The following is a 24,233-nucleotide window of genomic DNA, read 5'->3' as shown; positions in this document are numbered from 1 at the left end:
GCCCCTCTAGTCTTGGGCTCAGAGAGTGAAGGAAAGGCTAGATAGAGACGGCCTACTCAATCCTAGAGTTGAAGGAGTTAAGGACCCCCCCCCATTCCAGACACTCATTCTTTCACTCCCCAAACCGTAATCCGAGAAGGATCCAGGAATCGCCGGGGGGGGGGGGGGGGGGGGGGGGAACGACGACGAAGACGAGGTGACGGTGGCCGAGTCTTGCCCCGGGTTTGCCTTAGCTAGGAGGTTTCGCACCCGGGCTGAGAACCTCCGACAGCCTCGCGGACGCAGGCTTCGGGGAGCCTGGCGCACGGCCCTGCAGCGTGCGCTCAACCCTAGCCCCCGCGCCAGGTGTGCGCCGCGACAGGAGCGGAGCGGAGCGCAGGCGGCCCCCAGGCCCCGCGGTCCCGGGCACGGGGGCGGGCTGGGGGTCCCCGCCGTCAGCGCCCCGCCACCGCCCGCTCCCGCGCACCTCCCACCCCGCCCCCACTCACCCGCTCAGCCCCCGGGAGCGCCGAGCAGGACGCGTGTTGCTTCGCCCAGCGATCGGCAGAAGTTGGGAGAGTTGGCGTCCGCCTCCCGCCTGCCGGACTTCGGAACCGCGGCTACAGCCGCTAGCCCGCGGGGCCGCCTCCCTCCCGCCCAGCCCGCCGCGCAGAGAAGAGGGGCGCGGAGGGGGTCGCGAGCTCGACCAGAACTTGGAAGTGTGCGAAGGGATGCGAGGCAGATGAAGAGCGAGGAAACGTGAACAAAGTGGCGACCGCAGGAGGGACTCCACAGAGCTTGATTGTCGCCGAGGACGCTCAGGCAGAGGGGCTGGCTGGGGATTTTCCCCCCCTTCCTCTCGCATTCTTTGGCTCTCCTTTAAAGCCATACCAGCCCTCTCTCTTTCTTTACTATCTCGAATCCCCAAACCCTTGCTGGCTCTTATGGGCATGAAACACTCCTCCCGCTGCCTGCTCCTCCGGAGGAAAATGGCGGAGAACGCAGTCGAAAGCACGGAGGTAAGGAGGCGACCGGGCCGGGGCTTTAGGCGACCCTGCCGCCCACCCGGACCCCCGTGTGCCGCCGCTGGTAACTGCTACTACCGCTGCCGCGGTGCCAAACTTTCCCCATTCCACTGTGTCTCTGCCGGCAGAGAGAGAGAGAGAGAGAGAGAGAGAGGAGTGTAGGGGTGGGGGGCGACGGTGCATGTCTCAGCTGCCCCCGCTTGAAAATGTAAAAGTCTTTTTCACCCCCATCACCCTCTCCTGACACCCGCTGCTCCCTTCCTGCTCCCCCAAGTCCCAGACCCTGGGCAGCCCCGTTCCCTTGCCCCTGTGCACTGAATTCCGATAGTAATCCCGGATCCCGGCTTTACGCAGAGCTGGGGTGGGTTATTTTAGGGCCAGGTCTGCTCCCTGCAGTACCTCGACTATCTCCCACCGCTGCCTTGGGATTTACCCTTCAAGCTCGAGGCGGTCCCCAACCTCCGGGTCCCTGCAGCACCGCGGAGAGCTCCCGGCCTCAGGGGGCCGACCTGGTGGAGGTACTCAAGCACCTGCAACCAGGTCTCTCCAGCCCACACCGGTGGTTGGACTGGAGGTCGGCAGTTCAGAAATGCTAAAGGAGATGCGGGAGCGCGGAACCCGGGGAGGGCTCACCGGCCGCGGCCCCGTTCAGCACCAGGGACAGCGCCTGCCGCAGCCGAGCCTGCACAGGCGGTGGGGGCTGCCCGCCCTAGGCTGCGGCGCGAAACGGGTCTGAGGCCCCTTGTCCCGCAGCAGCTTTTAAGGAGGCCACTCTAGCTCCACAAATGATACTCTTGCCCTCCGTCTTCGGCAGCCCTCACGGCAGCCCCTTAGCTGCCCTTTCTCTACTCCGGAGTTGGCCCTGATCTTCAGAGAGCCCAGCGGGGCTTTGGGTCCCCAGCAAGTCTGTTCTTTCGTCTCGCTCTGACCCCGCTGTCTTACAGCGGGATGGTTCCTCGGATCTGGGCACCTGTAGTCACCGAGGGAATCGGCGTGGGCAGCCCCCTTACCTTCGCGGAGGAACTGAGCGCCGAGGTGGGGGCGGAGTGGGGTGTGTGTGATCATCCCTTATTCGGTGGCAGGAAAAAGACACAGAGCAAACTCCGGGGCTCTATTAATAGCCCGGTGTCTGGTGGGGCTGCCGTACATTTCACATACGGTAACCCATATGCAGCGTGGGGCGGAGATGGGGGTGTGGTGCGGCAACTGTCCCGGCCTAGCGGGAATGCAAAAACAATGTGAAGACCCTTCCTGGCCTTCTTTCCTAGAGGTCACAACTCATTCCCACCGGACAGTGTAGGCAACAAAGCTTAAGAATCCCCATTTCCTGGACACTAGAGGCAGCATGCTTCTGGCAGCTGTCTATTTTTTAAATAAACGTGCTCTAGGGCTTGAAAGACAAGGGGCATTCAGCAGCTAATGTTTTCTTCTCCTTGAGTTAGGGCAAAGCCAGCCCGCGTGTCGTTCCTTAGCCCATCCTCTTCCCCACCCCCAGCCCGAGAGCAGACCTTTGAAACCGAGTACAGTATACCCAGCGCTCAACATCGCAGCCGAGCGACTCTCTTCATTCCCCTCCCCCTCCGCCCTTTGATCGCCCACCCGAGGAACAGGTTTCTAAAAATAGCTTGGAGTCTCAAGGCCGCGCTCTGGTAAAGAGTTGGACCAGGCACGTAGCAGTCCCTGAAGCTCGGTATCTGTGGCTCTTCCCCTCGGTTTCCCTACCCCACCTCAGTCCTGCTTGTCTTAAAAAAATAATAAAAATAAAAATAAAAAAGTTTTCATGGGTCCTGATCTGCCATCACCCGGACTGGCGCGTGGAGTCTGGTGCAGACCCGGGTCACATTCCGCAGTGTGCAGTGGCGGTTGCGGTTCTCTCCCTCTCCGTGAGGGTTAAAGGCGTCCGGAGCAGGCAGAGCGACGCGCGACAGGCTATTTTTACTTGCTTCCCCCGCTGCTCCACGCTCCCCCTTCTCAGCAGTCGCACATGCCAGCTCTGCTTAAGGCATCAATGAAAACAGCAGTAGAGGCGGCGGCGGGGGCTGGGGGGGGCAGGGAGAGACAGAGAGAGACAGAGACAGAGATTGAGAGAGAAACAGAGAGCAAGAGAAAGACAGAGAGAGGTGGGGGAAGGGGAGGAGGCATAAAGGCAGCTTGGTAGGAAAATACCCAGCTGGGGCCCCTTGGAGGGACAATGAATCAAAGGAGGACAGAGGAGGTTCAGCTCTCAGCAACTTCCTTGGAGAAAGGATGGAACACAGACTTGGTCAAACAAACGTGCCCAGCGAGGCATCCAGGCCTCGTGACTACCGCTTGGTTTTCCTCCAGGAACGGGCTGTTTTTGGAATAAGCTAGGAGAAAAGCAGTGCTTCCAAAGTGGGGTATTGTGGGGGTGCATTGCTTGCACGTTGTAGGGTTGGCAAGAGCCACCTTGTGAAAATGTGGAGGTCAGGGTGACAATGGTTTCTGCCCAGTCCCTAACAGGCACTCACTCTGTACCAGGAAAAAGTAGACCCCCCTCCCCTAAGACCCCAATGGTCTGGCTCTTGTCCTCAAAGAACTTACAAGTTAGTGGATACTCCTGCTGGAGGGCCCTGTTGCATCCTGCCTGGTCTCTGGCTGGTCTTAGCACCCTTTTTGTGTTCTGTCCTCGGACCAAGGCTGTTAAAGAAGCAAAGGCGAATATTTGGTTTTCACTTTATTTGAGGACACATAGTAGCCTTAGGTCAGGTAGTGTCTACAGCCATCTATCTGGTGGGCTAAATCAGGCTTGGAACATGGTTGCCCTCACTTTGGATTCGTTGCTCTTTGCCCTACTCTTGCTATTTCTAGCTAGATGCAGTGTGAATGGGGAGTGGGAGGAGAGGATTACTTTGGAAGGGAAAGAGGCAGTGGGGAGGGAGGCTGAGAGGATGGCAGGATGAGAGTTTTTTTTTTTTTCATAAGGTAAAGATTTGGAATGAGGTGACCGTCATCAGGCAGGGGTAAGGGGTAAGGGATGTAGCTACTTGTACTGTGACCATAGTCTCCGAAGCTAGGAGAGACCGTAGGGCATGGAGCCTTTAGTGCGAGGCCCTGTGGCTACCGTTGGTCCTGAGTGCACCTTCAATCACTCCGATTTCATCTTCTTAATTCATTCATCTGAGCTGTTTCTGTGTGTGCTGTCAGGGAATACCGGGGCAGTACCTGACCTCACTTCCTGCTTCCTCCTGTGCCCTTGCTTCCACGCCTCTTCTCATCAGTCTCCTGTACCCCAGTCAAGCCTCAAACTCTTGAGGGTGACCTTGAACTCCACACCCTTCTGCCTCTACTTTCCCAGTGCTAGGATTATAAGCATGTGACACACTGCATTGGGACTTACCCAGTGCTGGGGATAAACTAAGGGCTTTGTGAGTATTAGGCAAACTCTCTACCAACTGAGCTACATCTTCAGCCTCGTGCTGGAGCCTCCTGTGACATCTGCAGAGCCTCCACTCCCACCCTTGGCAGCCTACCCTCAGTGCCCAGGGAAGGCCCTTTATCCTGTGCCAGGGCCCTAGCCTTCAGCACCTGGCCATGCTGGTCCAGTCTCCCCATCCTTGCATGGCTGGCTTCGGAAAAGATACATCTGCTTTGATAGGGCAGCTCTCTCAAAATTTAGGAGCTGCCCCATTTCCTACAGCGTACCAGGGTTCTTAACATAGTGGGCAAGGCCCTTTAACATCTGCCCCATGGGAGCCTCCAAGATGGCTGAACTTAGGACTGAATGCCTTGTGTCCTTCCCTCCACCCTCCATCTAGGAAGCCTCTTCCCATTCTTCTTTTCTAGGGTGGGAGGAAGTCGTCCTCAACCTGCAAGATTCAAATCAAATGTTGCTTCCTCTGGGCAGCCTTCCAAGATCTCTCATTTAACCCCTCTCCTTAGGGAGAGCAATCTGTCACTTCTCCTTAGGCATTTGTGCTGCTTGCCTCTTGCCTTTCCTATTGCAAGATAATTGTCTTTTATACATATCTGTTTCTCCAATTGGATATGCAACTTTTTTATATGTTTTGTTTTCGGCATGGTATCTGCCTCATAGTAAATAATGTGCTACATTGAATTGATTTGTGTAATTATAAGACTTTTTCAAGCCTTCTGACTTTCTGAAAATTGGGGTCCCCATCTCATATTCTTCTGCTGTACTAGAGCTAATGCAGTCCTTTAAAACTCACAATGGATGAAGATTCTGGAATCCAGATGTTGCAACCACTCAGAGCACTTTGGTACATTCTGGATATTCGCGGATCTATCCAATGTTTGGTAATCATTGCCTCTTGCTATGGGGTATTCATCTAAAAGAAGATAAATGTATTAATCACAAGGGCCTCTTACAAGCCAGGGAGTCAAAGTGCCCTTCTCTGTTTTTCTTGCTGAACTGATTCTTGGTGAAAATCTGATGCATTATTTATGGTTAGTGACTCTTCGATTGGGGATCCATCACCCTAAAGGAGAACACCAGGGCTAGAAAAAACAGTTTTTGCAATAATCCTTTCCAAGAATGCTTCTTGGATGTTCTGTCGACCTGCTGACCCAGAAAGAGAGTCATCACTGACTGAGGAAGATGCTACAGTGATGACAGAATCTGGGTACCCATGAGCACAGCTGGAGTTATGGGGGTAACTAAGCCGACTTTCCAAGCGCTGTGTAGACTTGTAATTCCATTAGCTTCAGCTTCACCTTCAGCCAAAGTGCATGGCCCCATTATCCCAATGTTAGAAACAGAAGTAAGAGGAGGCAGGAGGCAGATGCTTCTCTGAGGATGAGCTGCTTCTAGGTCTCTTTCTGAAGAACATGCCCACCAAATACCTCCTCAGGCCCTGGAGTCCAGCGACTCAGTTTTAAGTCTAGTTCTGGGCTCCCTAGATGTGTTGCTATGTTGAACCAGTAACATGAGGAGATTGCTGTTATGATTAAATACATTTAGTCTTGTGCTGGGGTTAGGAGTCTGGCTCATTCCTGGCCAGTACTTGGTGTCTGGCTGTTATCCTGCCAGCTTATACAAATCTTGCTAGAAGAAGTTCAGTCTGGGTGGGCTCTCCCTTTCTTACCTCTCTTGTCTAAATGGCCCCTAATTCGCAATCCACATTCATATTTCTTTCTTCAGCAAACACTGATTGAGCTTAGGAGATTTAAGAAGATACCCACGTGTTTTTCCCCCTGGCAAATCTGGCTTTGTAGAAAGTCCTAAATTGGCTTTTGGCTGTCAAAGAGGGTGAAACACAACACTCCTGTCTCCAATTTGGGAGTGAGCTTCATTTCCTCCTCTTTGCTAACTGCGATGCGAAGTGATTCTCACATACCAGTGTGGCACATGCAGAAATCTGTAAAAACACCACTTACACCTTGGACTGTACTGTACCAGCAGGGAAGAAATGGGCAGCCTGACAATGTGTGAGCCGCCAAGAGGCTCTTGTGTGTATGAGACACAGGGGGCTTCATCCTTGCGAGCTGAAGCAGTCAGCGGATGGAGGGGGACCTCCAAAAAGCTGCTTTGTCATTGCTTTTGCCTCTGAATGCCCTTCCCCAAGACGCCTAGCTGCCTACCTGGTGGTCTCTTGTCAAAAGGCTTCAGAGAAAATGGTTCCCGTAGAGTCCCAGTTATCTCTGTAGTCGAGAAGTTCTTCCTGAGAAGTTCTGAGCCTGATCCTTCAGATTGTAATTACAGTTACTTTTGTAAAACTAGGTGGTTAGGCTTCTAGCTAAGGGTTCAGCTACTGACTCCATTTTTTTTCTTCTTTTAAAAGAGTCTTATTATGTACCTTTGGCTAGCCTGGAACTCATTATGTAGATCAGGCTGGCCCCAAACTCACAGAGCTCCACCTGCCTTTGCCTCCTGAGTGTTGGGATTAAAAGTGTGCTCCACCATGCCAAGCCTGTTAACTTCTTTTATAGTTTGTGTTCAAATCCCACCCCCTCTCTCTACTACTCTGAGATCAGGCTTCTCACAGGGGTCATGCAGAGGGGAGCATTTGAGAAGACTCTTCTGTCTGATATCATTCAGGCTGTCGTCTCTTTCTCACAAGTATCTTTTTATATTTCACTTGGTATTAGAATTCTCTTAAATATCATGGCTTTCTTCAGATTTTTAATGGGCTACCCATAGGTAAAGATCCATCTCCTGCAAAGTGTTATTTGATAAATGCAAACAGTTTGACCTGCACATTTTCATAATGTCACCATCGTGGAGCTGAAACTCAAATCTAGACAGAGAACAACACCCTTGTATCTCAGAGCAATGATGTTTCTGCCCCCTTTAAAGAGAGCATCAAATTTCTGGTTCTGACTTTTTGTTCTTGGTTTCTGGTACATCTTGACCCATAGCATCATCCAAAGCTCTATTCTTCTCGACATTAGAAATTGTGCACAATGAGATCTCCTTCCTCTTCATATGACCTTTAGATGCCCTGTTACACATTCCATCCCATGGGACACTGTGAGACACATGCTATTCCCATGGTGTAGGTTAAGAAGTCAAGGCAAGGATAACTAGTGTGACTTTCTAAGACCCTGGAACGAGTATGTTCCAAGCCCCTAAACTTTGACTCTTGGTCACCAAAACCCACATTTTGTCCACTTCATGAGTCTGGAAAGACATGGGGAAAACCAAAGGCAAGAACCGAAAAATTAAAACAAAGGAAGGAAAAATCAATAGGAGAATGAGGACCTGTGGGCTTGGCAGCCCTCTAGAAAAGTCCTACTTTCCCTTTTCTGGGTGTCCTCCTGTTGTCTCCACCACCATCTTGTCACCTTCACCTCCGAAGTTCTCAGAAACGCCGTGTGGCGAACAAGGACATAGCAGAACTTGCAGTGGAGACCACCCCCCCCCCCCCCCCATCCATGCAACTCCTCCTGGAAATTGTGTTGGTGAGCCAGGAAAAAACACTCCTGTCTAATAGAGTGCACCACCTTGGAGGTTAAATTCAAGGCCATCAGGATTACACCTAGACTCTGAGCTAACTGCTGCTTGGTGGGAAGAAGTGAACGCTAAAGACTGTTGGTTGGTTGGTTTTCAAAGATCTTTTTGCTTTCATCACTTGCGTTCCCTAGTGTTGTTGTAGTGGAGAACCACAAACTGGGTGGCTTCAAACGGAATAAATTAGTTCTTTCACAGTTCTGAAGCCAGAAGCCTGCAATTCAGATGCCAACAGAATTGGTTCAGTCTGGAGGCTCTGGTGAGCATCCTCTCCTGTTCCTTCCCCTTCTCTTAGCTTCCTGTGGTTGCCAAGTGTGCTGGGCATTTCCTGGCTTGTGGCCATAGCACACCAGTCTCTTGTCTCCATCTTCACAGTAAAAAGCATGTCTTGTCAATTGCATTTTGGAAGTGAGGAAATTGCAACTTGCAGTGGTTAACTGTCTTGACCAGGAGTATACAGTTGGTAGGGGGCTGGTAGGTAATGCTCTGAGTTGGAATGTGCTCTGCTATTGACACAACGTCTGTCTCTCTCTCTCTCTCTCTCTCTCTCTCTCTCTCTCTCTCTCTCTCTCTCTCNTCTCTCCCTCTCTCTCTCTCCCCTTTCTTTTTCTCCATTTCTGCCTCTCCCTCTTGAATATATTATTGATGCATGTGTGGTGTCTGTTTCACTCAAATATATGTTGCACATGTGTACATGCAGAGACCCGAGGTTTGTATCAAGTGTCTGACTTTATCCCTCCCCCTCCTCCTAAACCTGGAGCTTCCCAATCCAGCAAGATCAACTGGCCAGCATGCCCAGCTCCCCTTTTAAACTCAGGGGCTGGGGATCTGAACTCAGGTCCTCACGCGTCCATGACAAGTACTTTACCAATGTTGCCACCTCCTGACTCTGTCCTCTCTTTATGGACACTCCTTACCTCAGGCTTGTCTTCCCTTTTGCTTCACACCAGCTCCTCCCCACCAGATGAACTTGTAGGCATGGGAAAAGCACACACATTTGACATCTGCAGACCTGTAACTGGACTGCAGCGGGTGAGCTCTCCAGGGGATTTGTTTGGGAGTTGCTGGTACAGTTATTTAAGAGGCAGAGGGGAGCTGGGGAGATGGCTCAGAGGTTAAGAGCATTGCCTGCTCTTCCAAAGGTCCTGAGTTCAATTCCCAGCAACCACATGGTGGCTCACAACCATCTGTAATGGGGTCTGGTGCCCTCTTCTGACCTGCAGACAGAATATTGTATGCATAATAAATAAAAAAAATTAACTTTAAAAAAAAAAAAGAGGCAGAGCTGTGACCCCATCAGCAGTGTACTGGCAAGGCTACTCTGGATGGCAAGGGCACAGCCAGTCTCTTGGCATTTACTAACAGTTAAAGATCAGGCTACTGATTGCTTGGCTTTGAGTGAAGGCTGAAGGCAGGCTCTTGGCCTCTCTGGCCAAACTGTGACCTTAGCTATCTGCGGCTTGCCAGCTCTCGCAGGTTCCTCCGTGTATCTGCACCCGGCATTTATCCATGATCTGTAACAGAACTTCATCCCTGAAGGCCATTCTGAGTGGTGAGTGGGTTTGGTCACACGAGTATGGTGGTTGGCACGAGGTTTGCGCTAACCAATGAGCTAGCGAGCCTTCGTCAATCACCTGGCCTTATCAGGCGGAATCTTAAAGTGGGAGCAGACAAACAAAGAGCCTTAGCTGGTGACATCATGCGGTTGGTGCAGCAGAGGCAGGAGCCGAGCAGGTAAGGAAAGGCTCAAGTTTACGTGGTCCAAGACAGCTGGGGGGATAGGAATCCAGCGTATTGTTGCCTTGGGGTGCCCTGGTCCCGTGGCAACAGCCTTGTCACAGGAGGGTGGTCACAGGTTGACCTTCTGCACTGGGGGCTCATTCGTCCCTGGAGGGTAAGCACTCTGGTACCTGATAACATCTTTAACAAAAGTGCAATCCCAGAACATCCCTAATAATCTGAGGGAAATAGAGAAGGGAGCATCAGCTGGCCAGGCTACGGTGTGCCCGAGGAAGCACACATGGCTCAGGTACCACTGTGCCCCTGCCTAGCCTGGCTCTTTAAAACAAACGAAACCAAACCAACCTTCACCTGTCAATTACTGTGTGAGTGTAGCCCTCTCCTTAATGTTCTTAACGGAGAGAAACTGAGGCAAGAGGGGGAGAAGATAAACAGGAGAGAGAGGCCCAGGCTCACAGGATAGATTGGATGGTTAATTAATGAGTTGGACTTCCTCCCCTCTTGCCTGTAAATCCCTTAGGAGAAGATTGTGTGTGCTTGGACTGGCCCAAGCTAGTCTAGTTGAGTAGGGCCAAATTGGGCTAATGGCACTACAAAGGGAGTGGCGATTAGCAAATTCATCAATTAGGGCCCTATTTGCCACTGCATTGTGGGAGATAATTTCCCACTAGATGAAGTAAAGTGGTGGCCTTTCAAGACTGGGGCTCCCAGAAAATGAAAGGCTGGGATTCCCGCAGATGCGTTCAATTCAAGGACTCCATCTCTCCCAGACAAGCGGTTATGACAGCAGTTCTCTGAAGAGGCTCAATCAGAGAGTCCACAAATGATGACAGCCCAGGACAAAAGTGTAGATAGGATTTTAATTGAGGACTAGCCTTGTTAATATTAACACACGTTCGTCCAACTATTGCCTTCAGGTGCACATGTAAATTAGGTAAAGACAGACTAGTTAGCGGCTGAGGGATGTTACACCTGTGTCCCACGCCCGAGCACCAATCTCCTTGTAATAGAATCTCTTTCCATGTCCCTGTGCTCAAATTAGAGCTGAGGGCCTTAGTGTGGAAGAGGAGGGCCCGGGGCATCAGTTTTGAGTTTCCATCCCTGTGGGCTTACAAAGCACAGTGTATGGGTGGCTAGGAGAGTTACAATAATGACTTTGGACACAAAGTAGCCTGGCAATTTTTTTTTTTTTTTGTTAGTGGAAAATTTAGAGTTCCGAGTGGCAACAGTTTCTTCTGATATCCTGGGAGAACTGATGTGAACAAGAGACTCCTGGCAGGCTCTGGGAGTGGGGGATGGGTGTGCTTCTGTAGGGGTCTGTGCACCCCTGTCTGAGGGGACAGGTACTGTGTATGGACAACCATGCTCACATCCTTACACACTCATCCCTCCACGCACTCACCGAAGGCATGGGGGCAGTTTTCCTTGCTGGGTGGAGCTTTGGAGATAGAGGCGGTGTCTGAGGTCTCAGCCCGGGGAGCATGTCACATGTGTGGGACATGATTAGAGTGACTTCAGTTACCTTTCCTGCCTCCGCGATAAAGATGCCTGGCAGGAGCAATTTATGGAAGGGGAGGGTTTATTTTGGCTCACAGTTTGAACCTACAGTCCATCATGGTAGGGAAAGTGGGGGGGGGGAAGGGGGATGGGAAGGGCTAGAAGGGGCAGGGAAAGGCAGGAAAGGGGTGAGGAAGGGCGAGGAAGGGATGACTGTGAGGCTGCTGGTCATGCAGTGTCCCAGCTGAATGCTGGTGTTGTGTTTGTTTTCTCCTTTTTTTTTAAAATATTTATTTATTATGTATACAATATTCTGTCTGTGTGTATGCCTGCAGGCCAGAAGAGGGTATTACAGATGGTCATGAGCCACCATGTGGTTGCTGGGAATTGAACTCAGGACCTTTGGAAGAGCAGGCAATGCTCTTAACCTCTGAGCCATCTCTCCAGTCCTGTTTTCTCCTTTTTATTCAGCCCAGGCACCCAGCCCCTGGGATGGTGTCACCCATGTTTAAAACAACCTGGAAACTTCCGTAAGACTCTCCCAGTGGTGTCTTCCTAGGCGGCTCTAGATTCTGTCAAGATGATAGTCAGTGTCACAGGCAGCTGTGAGAACAGCCAAGCGGAGAGAGGGCTGAGTTCAGGATTAAGAAGGCGGCTTTGTGGCCTCAAATTTCCGTCACGTGTTATGCGGTGCAGGGATCTCCCCCAGGGCTGGGGCTTGGGCTGCCTTCTCTTGCTCCTGAGCTTCCTCTAGGTGATCTCATCCTTGCCCTGGCTTCTCCTTGGTTTGTATGTGGTCTGCGTGCAGAGGTTGAATGCATTTGGAAGCTTTGCCCTTGGAATGGTGGGAATGGAAGATGGCCCTTTGAGAGGTGGGGCTGGAGTGCAGAGGGTCAAATCACGTGACAGAGGTGAATGAAAGTATCTTCGCGAAACCCATTGCTGTGTCGCAGTAATAGAAACAAAGAGGTGGGGCCTACGGGGAGGTACTTGAGTCTCATGGCTTTCGCTCAGCACAGGCTATGGGACTACAGTCTCATTCTGTCTCCTGATGTGAGAAATGAAATGATTCTTTTCTACTGCCATGTTTTCACCTGCCTTCCATCAGCAGAGGCCCAGCCAGTGTGTCAGCCCAACCTCAAACTCTGACCCTTGAAACTCTGAGCTGTCTCAGTCCCTTTTCCTAGGTAGCCTGCCTCAGGTGTTCTGTGACAGTGTGACACTGAGGACGACAGCTTCCTTTCTCGTTCATCTGCCGCTGCTTCCCAACCTCAGAGTTGCGGCCAAGCTTTCCCCTCCAAGGTCACCCCACGTGCCTACAGGATCTCTCCACTGTCTCATTGGAACCCCAGATCTCTTGGGTGTTCACCTCTACTCTTCCTCTCTTTCCTACAACTCCCACTTTCTTCTGCTCTGTGTATCTTCATCTTGCTGAATAGTAAGTCACCAAACTACAGGCCTAGAGTCCTCTCTTTTCAACAAGGCCTGGTGTGTGTGTGTGTGTGTGTTTCATTGGTATGTATGGTGTATACGTGTGCAGAGGCCAGAGGAAGACAGGTCATGGGGTGTCTTTCACTATCCCTTTCTGCCTTATTGCCTTCAGACAAGATCTTTCACTGCACGGGAGGCTTGCTGGCTAAGGCAACTGGCCAGCAAGCTCTCAGAATCCATTTTCCACCCCCTCCCAGTGTTGGAGTTACAGATGTGCAGACATGCCTGACTTTTACATGTCTGGGTGCTGGGGATTTGAACCCAGGTCTTCATGCTTGCATAAGAAGTGCTTTTACCCATTTGGTCATCTCCCCAGCACCCTTGAAGCCTGTTAGGTACTTGTTACCTCCCGATCCCAAGCCTGTCCTCCATGTTCCAGGCCCCCTGTGATAAGAAGAACACAAGGTCCAGCAAGGACTAGGAGCCAGGATTTTGTCGCTGGTGATTATGACTGCCTTGCCCTTCGGCCACAAGAGATGGTAGAGATAGCCAGAGAGGCCTGGAAAAATCTGTCTGGAAACAGGGGGCTAAGAGTTTGGATCTAGCAGCTTGCTCCCCCTTCTTGGTCTGTTAACTCTGGCTGCTCTGAGATTAAATGTCATCAGTCAAGGGATGAGACCTGAGAGTGTTTCTAACTACAGTCTCACAGTGCCTTTGCACAGGCAAGTGGACATGACACCCACTTCAGTCAATTTCCTTGTCTTTCTGACAGAAACACCAGACATATGGTCAGAAAGGCGTGCTCTGGCTCATAATTTCAGAGGGTGCTGCCCACAATGGGAACAAAGACGTGGTGGAATAATTCAGGAAGTTTGTGGGAGAGATGGTCATGTCGTGTCATGTCTGGGTCAGGAGGCAAAGAGAACTAACCCGGAAGTAAGAGTCAAATATGACCTTCAGAGTATACCCCCAGCAACCTGCTTCTACCCGAACAGAGCCCGTGTCCCCAAGGGTCTGTGGCCTCTCACACAGCACCACCAGCCAGGGGATCAAGAGTTAAGCATACGAGTCTACAGGGGAGATGCTGTTAATGAAGCCATCAGACTTCTGCTTCTACTTTGGCCCGGGCTTCTTTGCTGCACACCTGCTCTTGGTTCAGCACTGCTTTTTACTCTTTCATCTGCATGGTTTAAAATAGATCCTTGCTACTCTCCAATGTAAAGCAACCCAAACTGCGTGGGCAGCCTGTACAGAGGAGCACTATGATTTTTGCCGCAGGGCACTCTGGTGGCTTCTCTCGTAGGCTCAGTTGAGCCTGCACCCTGCTCCACTCTCTCAGTGATCTGAGATCCTTGAGCACTTCAGGTCCATCCTCCGACTCTCCAGTGGAGGCCACGTGATCCGGTGGGGCCAGGGGGGGCCTGTCCTGAGCCCCAAGGATGAACAGCCTTCGCTTTCTTTTTCATTCATTCTAGTTTCTCTGGTCCCCATGTGATGCCAGACACCACGGTCAAAGGAGAGAACCAAGAAGCAGAAGCCATGGTCTGAAGTCTGTGGTTGGAGGCTAGCAGGCAGGGAGCTTGGTGATGTCTCTGAAAAGTAGGCAAGGTGATTCCTGTCTGTCCTGCTCTATGGAGCGGCCCCTTAAAATAACCAGGGATAATGGCATCAGAAATATTTTGAAAGTGTGCTGTCAGGGAAGGTCAGTGTCCTCCAAGATCTTTAAGCCTTAGCGGGAATTAAATAATTTTAGGATGAGGGTCGTGGGATTCAACACACGGGAGTTAGAGTCCCAGTCGACAACTGTCTATTGTGTGGCTGGCCATTGCTGGGAATGAGTGTTCTCCAGAGCTCTGTGAAGCCAAGAGTCGGGGCATCGGAGGTTTTCAGCTGTCTCGCCATCATAGTTCCGATGCTAACCTGGCAGAGCGGGTGTCCTCTCGACTGGTTATGCCTGGTTAAGTTCCCTTACATTTTGGCAGGCGAAAGGACCTTTAGACCCGCTCAACACCTTACCCGACAGCAGGGGCTTTTCAGAAGCCATCAGACTTCTGCAGATGGAGAAGTCCTTTCTGGAGTTCCTGTATATGAATCTGTTCTTCCCAGTACGGTTTTCAGTGAATCCCACCGAGCCCCAGGAGAGCATCCGCTTCTTTCTGGTGCCGTCTATCAGATCGCCTGCACTTTGTCATTCCCAGATATCTTTGGAAACCCAGCTCTGGGCTTCTTGCACGTCTTTCCCCCAGTACCAGTTCCTTTCAAGCATTCTGACAAAGGGAGGCAGAATCTGAAGAAAGAGAGCATCAAATGTCAGCAGCTTTGGGACTGTCTTTAATAATGGCTGTGAGTTTAGTCGCGTACCTGGCTGAGGCAGACCCATGTCCTAGCGTATATCCTTCAAGAGGCTTTTATTCCATCTAGCTTCGGATAATGAATACCACATTGTAGCATGTTGCCCTGATGCTTTCCTCCGAGGATCCTAAAGCGACTTAACAGATCTTAGGATCTTTCTCCAGCCTCAGTCCAGAAGGACAAGGAGGACCTGGACAGAGGAGGGGGCAGGGTGGAGAGGCTGCCCCCTGATGACAAGTTGCCCTGTTCGAGTCAGAGAGTTGGTTTGGGGGCTGGAGATCAGGTGCTGTGGTCATTTTCCAGGCTCTCCTGAACTCACCCTACCTTACTGCTTCCTGCAAGGTGCTGCCTTGTCCCCTCCCGGGGACCAAAGACGTTAGCACCTGGCTGGCTTAGTGTTGGAGCTGGCTGTGGCCCCAGGACCTTCTGACTCATCTTGCCAGAGTTGCCAGGAATGCCAGGATTGGGAATGCCAGGGAACAGCCTGGTGCTGCCCACTGCTGCTGCAGAATGGGGGGGGGGGAGTTGCTGGCCCAGCCAGTGGAAACTTTCTGACCACATCTGTTTCACTGAAGGCAATGAAGCATGCTGGTCATCTTAAGGCTGCTCCTCCAGTTCCCCTGCCATCTGTCCCCAGGACATCTGTGGGGCTTCCTGTGCAGAGCTGACTACACTACCTTTATACTCCCCTCTCCCAGGTCCTCAACAGCCCCGTTATTAGCCCCTGATTGGCTAGGTCTGTCCTGGGGCAGCAGCGGGGAAGGAAGAGAGTACAGTCAACTGTGTGTCCCGCTGTTTCTTCTCTGTGTGGTCCTTATAAACCAAGATCTCTTGTACAAACTGGAGTTATTACCTACCTCTCTCCTTAAGGTACATGGGCTCTGAATTCCGGTAACATCTCTCCTCTCACCTGAGATCCAGGGATCGTTGTGGAGCCCCCCACAGCTGTGAAGTCCATTAAGCCATGTCGACAAACAGAAATGATGAGTCTCATTCATTTAGCGCACTCTGTTCAGGGAGTGGACACCTTTCAACACACCAGGAGGGGGTCATCCAGTCTAAATCTTAAATAATCCCGCGAGTGGATATGCATTTTAACTTCAGTTTACAGATGAGGATGAGGTTGTGATCCAGACAGGTTCAGCAATTTCCCAGTTGTGGTGCCCACAAAGCTGGTTTCAAGAGAACGAGTTATCTTTCTAGAACCTACGTGGCCCCTGGTTGCCCTGGTGTCCCCTGTACCAGTCACAGCAACACTTCCTAGAGCCATCAGAATTGTAAGCTCCCCAGAGCAGACCCACTGGATTTAAAAGCTCTAGAGGCGGGGTTAGCAATCATCTCTGTAGGTGGATCTCATGGCCACTGGATGGTCAGTCTATGACACTGGACTGCCATCTACATCACCAGTCATCACCCTTCATGGGAATTCAATGGCTCCATTATTCACTGACGGAAGCCTAAACGATTCTCTAGCCCACTCAGGGGAACAGGCTGTTCTCAGGGTCCACGCATTGCCCTGGCAGTTTCTTGAAGCTTGTATTCATGCTGAAGTCCTGGCTGTCCCTGTAGTTGACTTCTAAGAACTATGTACATAATTTCCCTGGCTTTGTCTTTCATTGGCGGTTTCCTTAATTACGAATGCAGTGGTGCTAACTAATGGGGAGGCATGGACTAAGCCGGCCCACACATGACTCACATGGCCTCTGGAGGCTGCCATTTAAAGACCAACAGGTGTGTGTTCAGAAGATTAGAGCAAAGAGGAAGTGCAGTCACCCTGCTACCAAAGGTGGGTGGCATCACCTCTGCCTTCTCTCTGCAATCCCGTCACCCTTGGAAATGCTTATTTGAGTCTTTAGCTTAAAGTGTGTAGAGAGGAATAAAAGAGCAGAGAGAAGAAAAGTAGGTTCAAGGACACACACGGAGTCAAGGGTCAAGCTGGGACTAGAAATGAGACCCTGGCCCAATATGTTCTTTGAGGTCACTGAACTCCCTAGAACAGCCCAAGTAGTAGCTTTCTTCAAAGTCTAGCTAAAGAAAGGTTCTCTTATGGTCATGGAGATGAACTCTGGGTTCTATGATTCATGTACAGGGTCAAAGTCTCCCCAGTTAAAAGAGTGGGGAGGTACTTAATGGAGAGCTCAGAACACTTCCTTGTGGGGTTCAAAAGGAGCCTTGGATGGGAAGTGTTCCAGACAGGGGCTGTCATCATTGGCCATTTGTCCCCATGACCACAGAACAGCACTGACTCTCGTATCTCAGGCAAACCACAAGAGGTGCTTTCCTAAGGCTGGAGTCTGCCTTCTCCTACTTCTAACTCTAGGGCCTTGAGTTAGCGAGTAATTTTCTATAGATCGCATTTTCCACCCTGTTCATAAGATTTGTGTGAGGGTCAGCTGAAGACACGTTAACAAAGCCTTTAGCACAGGGGCTGCTCAGTGAAGGGTGGCTGCCGTTCTGGTTGTGACGGTGACGGCTGTTCCGGGTTGCTAAATGCAGTTAAAACTAAGACATGGCTCTACCCACCTCTCGTGTGTGTGTGTGTGTGTGTGTGTGTGTGTGTGGTGTGGTGTAGTGCACATACATCCTTGTGTATCTGAGATGGTCTCCCATTCTGTAGTCCACGCTAACCTGGACTTACTCTGTAACCCAGGCTGGCTTCAAACTCAGTGCAATTCTCCTGTCTCAGTCACCCAAGCGCTGGGATTTTAGGTGTGTGCTACCATGTCTGGTGGTCCTTGTCTTTGAGAAGCATACACATTTAGTAGAGATTTGGGGGCTTGGTAAGGAGAGCATCAGTCTAAGGGAAATTATGAAAAGCACAGGAGAGAGCCAAGAGAGGACTTCTAGAGGGGGCTGCTGGGGAAAATGTAAGACTCAGAACCGAGCCTGGTGTGGTGATGTATGCCTGTGATACCAGTCATCAGTGGGCAGAGGCGGGAGAATCAGGTGTGCAAAGACGTCTCTGGCTACATAGTATGTTCAAAACCAGTCTGGGTCTCACAAAAAAACAGGGTGGGGGGAAGACTCAGAACTTTAAAGTCAGACTTCACATACTGAGACCTGCAGTGTGGGAAGAAACGAGTCAAGGGCCTGTCCCAGAAGGCTGTGAGCTTGGCTTCCCACCCCAGCCATTTTGAAACATGTCAAAGCCACAGCTCTCTTTTACACAGAGCCAGAGATGAAACCTTCCTCAGAATACTGTCTGTGTTCAGTTTGGAGAGGGAATTTCATGATGTCTCTCTGATGGGGAGGGGACAGTGACATACACAGAAGTGGTGACCCCATTATATTTAACAATCGCCATCTTGACCACCTTGAAAACTCAGCAGGGCTGCCCAGGTATGAGTTGAGCAGGTAAGTGGACAGCAGAGGAAGAAGGTAGTGGTTTCAGGCAGAGGGAAGTGCAAAGGCTACAAGGCTTGTCATGGTCTTAGGGGAACATAGTGAAGGCCAGTGACACCGGAACAGCATTTGAGAAGTGGTTAAGTCCAAGAAAGAGCTCAAGGAGTAGGTGGGAGTCAACTTAAAATCTTTGCTAATGAACTTCAACTCTGTCAGTGTATTTCCTATGACCTCAGCTTCATCTCTGTCCTCAAGGACCTGGCTTTTCTGGAATGGGGCTTAGTCTAGCTTGGGCACGGAAGAGGCTCCTCTGTCCTGATTGTTGGCTGAGAATGTGTCTCTTGGACTCCCTTCCCGCTCCTCTCTGTCCCAGCCCCTTTGGCAGCTGGTTTAGGGTTCCCCTCATCCATCCAGGCATCTACCAGGGATTTATCCAACACCCACTCAGTACAAGGCACGGCGCTCAGAACTGGTGTGAAGGTGGAAGAGCCTGGCACTGCCAGCAGAGAACTTTCATCTTACGGGGGAGACAGACAACAAACAAGGATGTGAAGGAGCTGAGGAAAACACAGACACGAGAGCGCGGGCAACAGAGGTGGCCATGTTTGCAGACAGGGCGGCGTGGAGACAGTGTTCGGAGAGGTGCAGACACCCATGTGGGAAGAGATGCGAACTGTTGAGTGGTTCGGTGGGAGGACAGTAGCTGGTGCTCAGTCCCAGAGTGAGAAGGAGGCTGTAGGGTGTGAGAAGCAGCAGGCGGCCAAGGGTCAAGCAGCCCCAGGGGGCTGCAGAGGATGCAACGTCTCAGGTTTTGTAGAGGATGCAGGAGTTTGTGTATGTGTTTAGGGCCTCAGCAATCCAAGGCTTGTTAAATGTACTTCCGACCTTCCTATGTCTTTTCAGTTCCAGCTTTACTTCACTTCCTGTGGCTACTGTCCCCACCCTTCAGGATCTGAGCCAGTCCCTGGGAAGATGGTCTTTGAAACTGGTCTTTCTTCTCCCCCATGCCTTTCAGAGGAGAAGAGCCTGGGGAGCGAGTTCATGCTAAGGTGCTAAGTAGACACCTGGGCTGGGGAGCTTGGAAGCACTAGGAAGGGTGACGCTACCTCCTGGGCTTTTAGTCCAAGTCTGGCTCCTTTGAGTGCCTTTAAACCACTTAATGGGATTGCTCTACTTTGCCTTTTTAGTTCATCAGAACTTTTCTCCATATGTTTATAACTTGGCAACAGCCACATAGCCACAGCATGTGGATCTTAACCACATGTCAGGCACTACAGCACCAAGCTCGCTCACATCACTCTGACGTTGTCCCTGACATCTTTCCCTGGAACCTTCTTCCTCTTGCAGACAGAAACATTATCCCCCTGACACCACACAGCTCTCGCTTCTGCCCAGCCTCCAGCAGCTACTGTCCTAGTGTCTGTCGTTATAATATTGATTGCTCCAATTACCCAGACTGGTGGACTGGCCCAGCGTTTGGCGTTTGTGACTGTCTTAGTCTACAGAATGCCACGTGCTCAGAATTCCTCTGGGTTGTGGCATGTATTGAGGTTTCCTTTCTGATTGTACTTTTTTTTTTTTTTTTACATTTGATGGTGCTGGAGATTGAACTCGGGGCATTCTCCATGCAAGGTAAGCCCTCTACTATTGAGCCACACCCCCAGACAGGATTCCCTTCCTTTTTAAAGCTGAATAATATTCCTTGTGTGTGTGCATCAGCAGGCCCTTGGTTAGTGTTCATATTTTAGTCGTCATGAACGGTTCTGGAATGAATATGGAAACATTGATGTCTCATTCAGAATCTACTTTCAGTTATTTTGAGTGTGTGCCTAAAAATGAATCGCTTCATTGTACGTAGTTTTATTTTTAACTTTTTGAGGACCCTCTATACTGTTCCCCATGATAGCAATACCAGCCTCACCAGCAGCACACGTGGTTCCCTCTCCAGTCTCATTACTGTCTTCTGTGTGACAGGGCAGCTCATTGCAGTCTATTTTTGCTAGTGTTGGGGATGAAACCCAAGACCTTGCTCAGGCTGTTTGAGTTTCAATCACAGAGCTGTACTCCCAGCCCCTGTATATTTTGATTCATGTTTTGATTTATGTCCTAAATAATTATGTCAGGCTTTCTTGATAACTTTTGTAACATTTTAAAAGATGGATAAAAGTATATAGAATTGTATATCCTTTTGATAAAGTGGATATTGGGAAGTGTCCCCTAATATTATCTACCTGGAAGCGGGTGTTGCTCTTAGCGTGGCTGCTGAACTTTCAGCTCATTGACGTCAACATGTATAGTTTCTTCATCTCTCCATGTTTACCCTATTATAACATTAAAATGCCTCTCGGAAATGAAGCATTCACTTGTTTTTAAAAGTTCAGTATGACAGCCTCTGCCTTTCAATAGAGCTGTTTCAACCATTTATGTTTAATGTAATTGTTGATGCGATGAGGTTTAAGCCTATTATCTTACTGTTTGTTCCTTTGTCACCTTTATTCTCTTTTTTCTGCCCCTTGTGGGAGACTATTCACCTATCTATTTAATCTATGCATTTATTTTCATAAAGCAGTAGTTTTAGGGTTCACAGTTATCTTAGGCTTCCATTGTGATAAAACACCATGACCAAAAGCAGCTTGGGGAAGAAAGTTTATTTTATAACTCTCAGGTCACTCTCCTTCACTGAGGGGAGCCAGGGTAGGAACTCAAGGCAGGAATCTGAAAGCAGTAACTGAACCAGAGGAAATCTTTTTATTGACTTCCACAGACTGCACACACACACACACACACACACACACACACACACATATTCCCTATTTCCCAGGGGTAACACCAGCTACAATGGGTTGGGCTTTCCTACATCAAATACTAATCAAGAAGGTGTCCCCCATTGGTTTGCCTACAGGCCAATTTTGTGGAGGCATTTTCTTAACTGTGGTTCCTTCAATTGAGAAACAAACCAAAAACGACAAGGAAAATTGACCCTTGTCAACCTGGCACACAAACACATCACTATGCAGCTGTAGCCTTTTCTTTCTTGTTCATTTCCAAGATCTCATATTAATATCACTGTCACAATATAAAATATTCTGACCTTTAAAAGCCCCATGGCCTTTAAAATTTCAACCCTTAAAAGTCTTAAAATTCTGAAGTTGTTTTTTAAAACATCCCGAGTCAAAAAGTTCAGAACCTGTCTAAAATATCCAAAGTCTCCTAAGTATCCAAACTCTCAAACATCCAAAGTTGCCCTAACACTACAAAGACTCTAAAAATTCAAAGTCTCTACAATCCCAAGTCTCTTGACTCCTATGAAAATCAAGTAAGTTACATACTCTCTCACTCCAAGAGGGTATAACAGGGCACAGTCAAAAGCAAAGCAAAGCCAAAGTCTATCAGCACGTGATTCCTGGAGTCCCCTCACAGTCTTTCAGGCTCCATAGGGCTTAGGCAGTTCCTCTTCTCCAGCTCTGCCATACTTGCTGCTATCCTTGGTGGTTATCCCATGGTACTGACATCTTCAACATGCTGGGGTCTCCATTGCAACCGGGCTGCTCCTTTCCCAGTAGCCTCTACTGGCTCTCTTTGGGGATTCTAACCCGGCTACGATCTCTCTCTATGACTCCTTTGGTTGATATTGAGGCTGCCCGTCACCGATGACCTCTTACAGTGCCAAATCTCAGCTGTTCTCCATGACCCTTTCATGCCTTCAAAATCATTACTACTTGAGAGACTCTTACATATGACCAATTTCAACTACCTCCATGAAATACAGCCCTGGTCCACTGTAGGCCATGGCTTCTGTGTGCCCAACCTGAGGAAATAATCTCAGGTTTCACCTCAGTGATACTGGTTTCTTCTTAATCATTGCCAGCTTCTCAGCTCTCTCTTTGACTGACCAACATCATTTGTTACCAGAAAAGCAAAAGTTTTTACTCAGTGGTTATGGCCTCTTGTTAACCACTGCTGAGTCTTCAGTCCCAGCTAACCAGAACCACAAATTCTTAATTCAAAAAAATCACACAAATGAGGGATGTAGAGTTGGCTCAGTGGTTAAGAGCACTTGTTGCTCTTGCAGAGGACCTGGGTTCAATTCCTAGCACCTGCGTGGTCATTCAGGATAATCTGCAGCATCCGTTACTGTGGATCAGATGTGATGGTCTGATCTCCAAGGGCACCAGGCATGCATGTAGCACATAGACATACATGCCGGTAAAATATGTGCAAAAAATAAGTAAATCTACAAAGTAAATATTTCAAAAAAAATCAAGTAAAAAGTTCCAGTAGAGAACTGTTTGAAGAACTCTCAAACTTCCCTCCAAAACTCTTCAAGTCTTGCCTCTGTTGTCTGCAATGTTCTCAACATTATCTTCAAATTCCCACAGAACAGCCTGTTGAGCTCTGAGGACTCAATGGCTTTCAAAGTTAGTCTTCCCAACAAACATCTGGTTAAGTCTGTAATGACCTGGTACCAATTTTTGTCTTAGGTTTCTATGGTTATGATAAAACATCACGACCAAAATCAACTTGAAGAGAAAAGAACTGATTTTAGCTTAACACTTCCACACCACAGTTACTGAAGAATGTCAGGGCAGGAATCCAAGGCAGGAATCTGAGTCAGAGGCTATAGTGGGGTGCTGCCTGCTTGCTTGCTTCTTATGGTTTGCTCAGCCTGCTTTCTTATACAATGCAAGACCATATATAGGCCCAGCAGTGGCACCATCCACAATGGACTGGGCCTTCTCATATCATCACTAATTTAAAAATAATCCTTTGTCTTACCCACAGCTGGATTTTATAGTGGAATTTTCTCAGTTGTGGTCCCTTCTTTCCAGATGTCTCTAGTTTATATCAAGTTGATCAAAAAGGCCAAACAGGACAAGTGTGTGAAATGTAAACTTATTATAATGTGCCTTCAAGCAATGCTGTAGCACGTGGCAGGCTTTGCTCTTCAGTGCAAACAGTTTTGGGTAGTGTTTTCTGCTTCTTTGAAATTTTGATTATTTTTGACTGGATGTCAAACACTATGGTCTTTTGCTGTTGTTGTTGGGTACTGGATATTCTTAGGTATTTTGTGTTGGAGAATTTAGCGATGAACCATTCTGAGCACGAATTAGGAGCTTTCTAAATTGGTTAGGAGGGACGAGAGGCTTTCCAGGCCCTGGGATTACAGCAGATTAGTCACCCTGTCCCTTTGGGGCTTCTTCTGGTTTATTCACATCCTTCTTGTGGTCAGCCTTGGCAGAAAGTGAGGAAAACTCAGCAGAACGGTGCATGCCGAAGACTGTTCACCCAAGGACTTTCTTGGAGGAGCTCCAGCCTTTTTGGCATCAGGTTCTCACCTCCATCTCTCTCAGCAACAGAGATCCATCCGCTCTGCCTGGTGTGGACTCTCCCTGTTGTGCCCAGACAGTTCCTCCAGATCATGTGCTGGGACAACCCATCTCTTAGGTGTCACCTTTACCATTGTCTGGTGTCCAATATCATGAGACTGTTGTTTTTCTTTTTGAGACAGAATCTCTCTCTGTATCCCTGGACAGCCTGGAACTTTATTAGATCATATAGAACTTTATATAGATAGGAAGGCACACACACACACACACACACCTCCTGAGTGCTGGCATTAAAGGTGTGCTCCACCACACTCTGTCTAAACCTTTCATTTCTTACATTTCATTTGGCTTTTAAAATAGTGATTGGAATCGGGATTGCCTGAGAATGCTTTTTTTTCCCCCAAAACATTCTAGTTTGTGTTGGCTATTATCCGATGACAGACTTTATTCCTTTCCAACTTGTGTCAGTAATGTCAAGAACTATTCATATCAGATTCTTTGATGAAAGAACTCAATTGCTCCTGCTGAGACTCCAGGTGGGAATATATTTATGTGGAGTAAATTAAGCGTCTTATGATGAGGTGGAAATTTTCTGAAGGAATCCATGAAAAC

General features: G+C 49.4%; 1 protein-coding gene across 1 annotated transcript in view; it reads left to right on the top strand.

Moving 5' to 3' along the window:
* The first annotated feature begins 759 nt into the window (after window positions 1-759).
* Prmt8 (protein arginine methyltransferase 8) overlaps window positions 760-24,233 on the top strand; it is an 82,877-nt gene continuing 59,403 nt past the window's right edge. Inside the window, exon 1 of the mRNA XM_050122008.1 lies at window positions 760-998. Coding sequence (XP_049977965.1) covers window positions 924-998 — 75 coding nt within the window. The 5' untranslated portion in view covers window positions 760-923. The remainder of the gene's footprint in view (window positions 999-24,233) is intronic.

This window comes from Alexandromys fortis, unplaced genomic scaffold (genome assembly GCF_014885135.2).
Source record: "Alexandromys fortis isolate MF-2015 unplaced genomic scaffold, M_Fortis_MF-2015_v1.1 scaffold_208, whole genome shotgun sequence".
Taxonomy (NCBI): Eukaryota; Metazoa; Chordata; class Mammalia; order Rodentia; family Cricetidae; genus Alexandromys; species Alexandromys fortis.
This window is presented reverse-complemented; position numbering and strand designations above follow the sequence as displayed.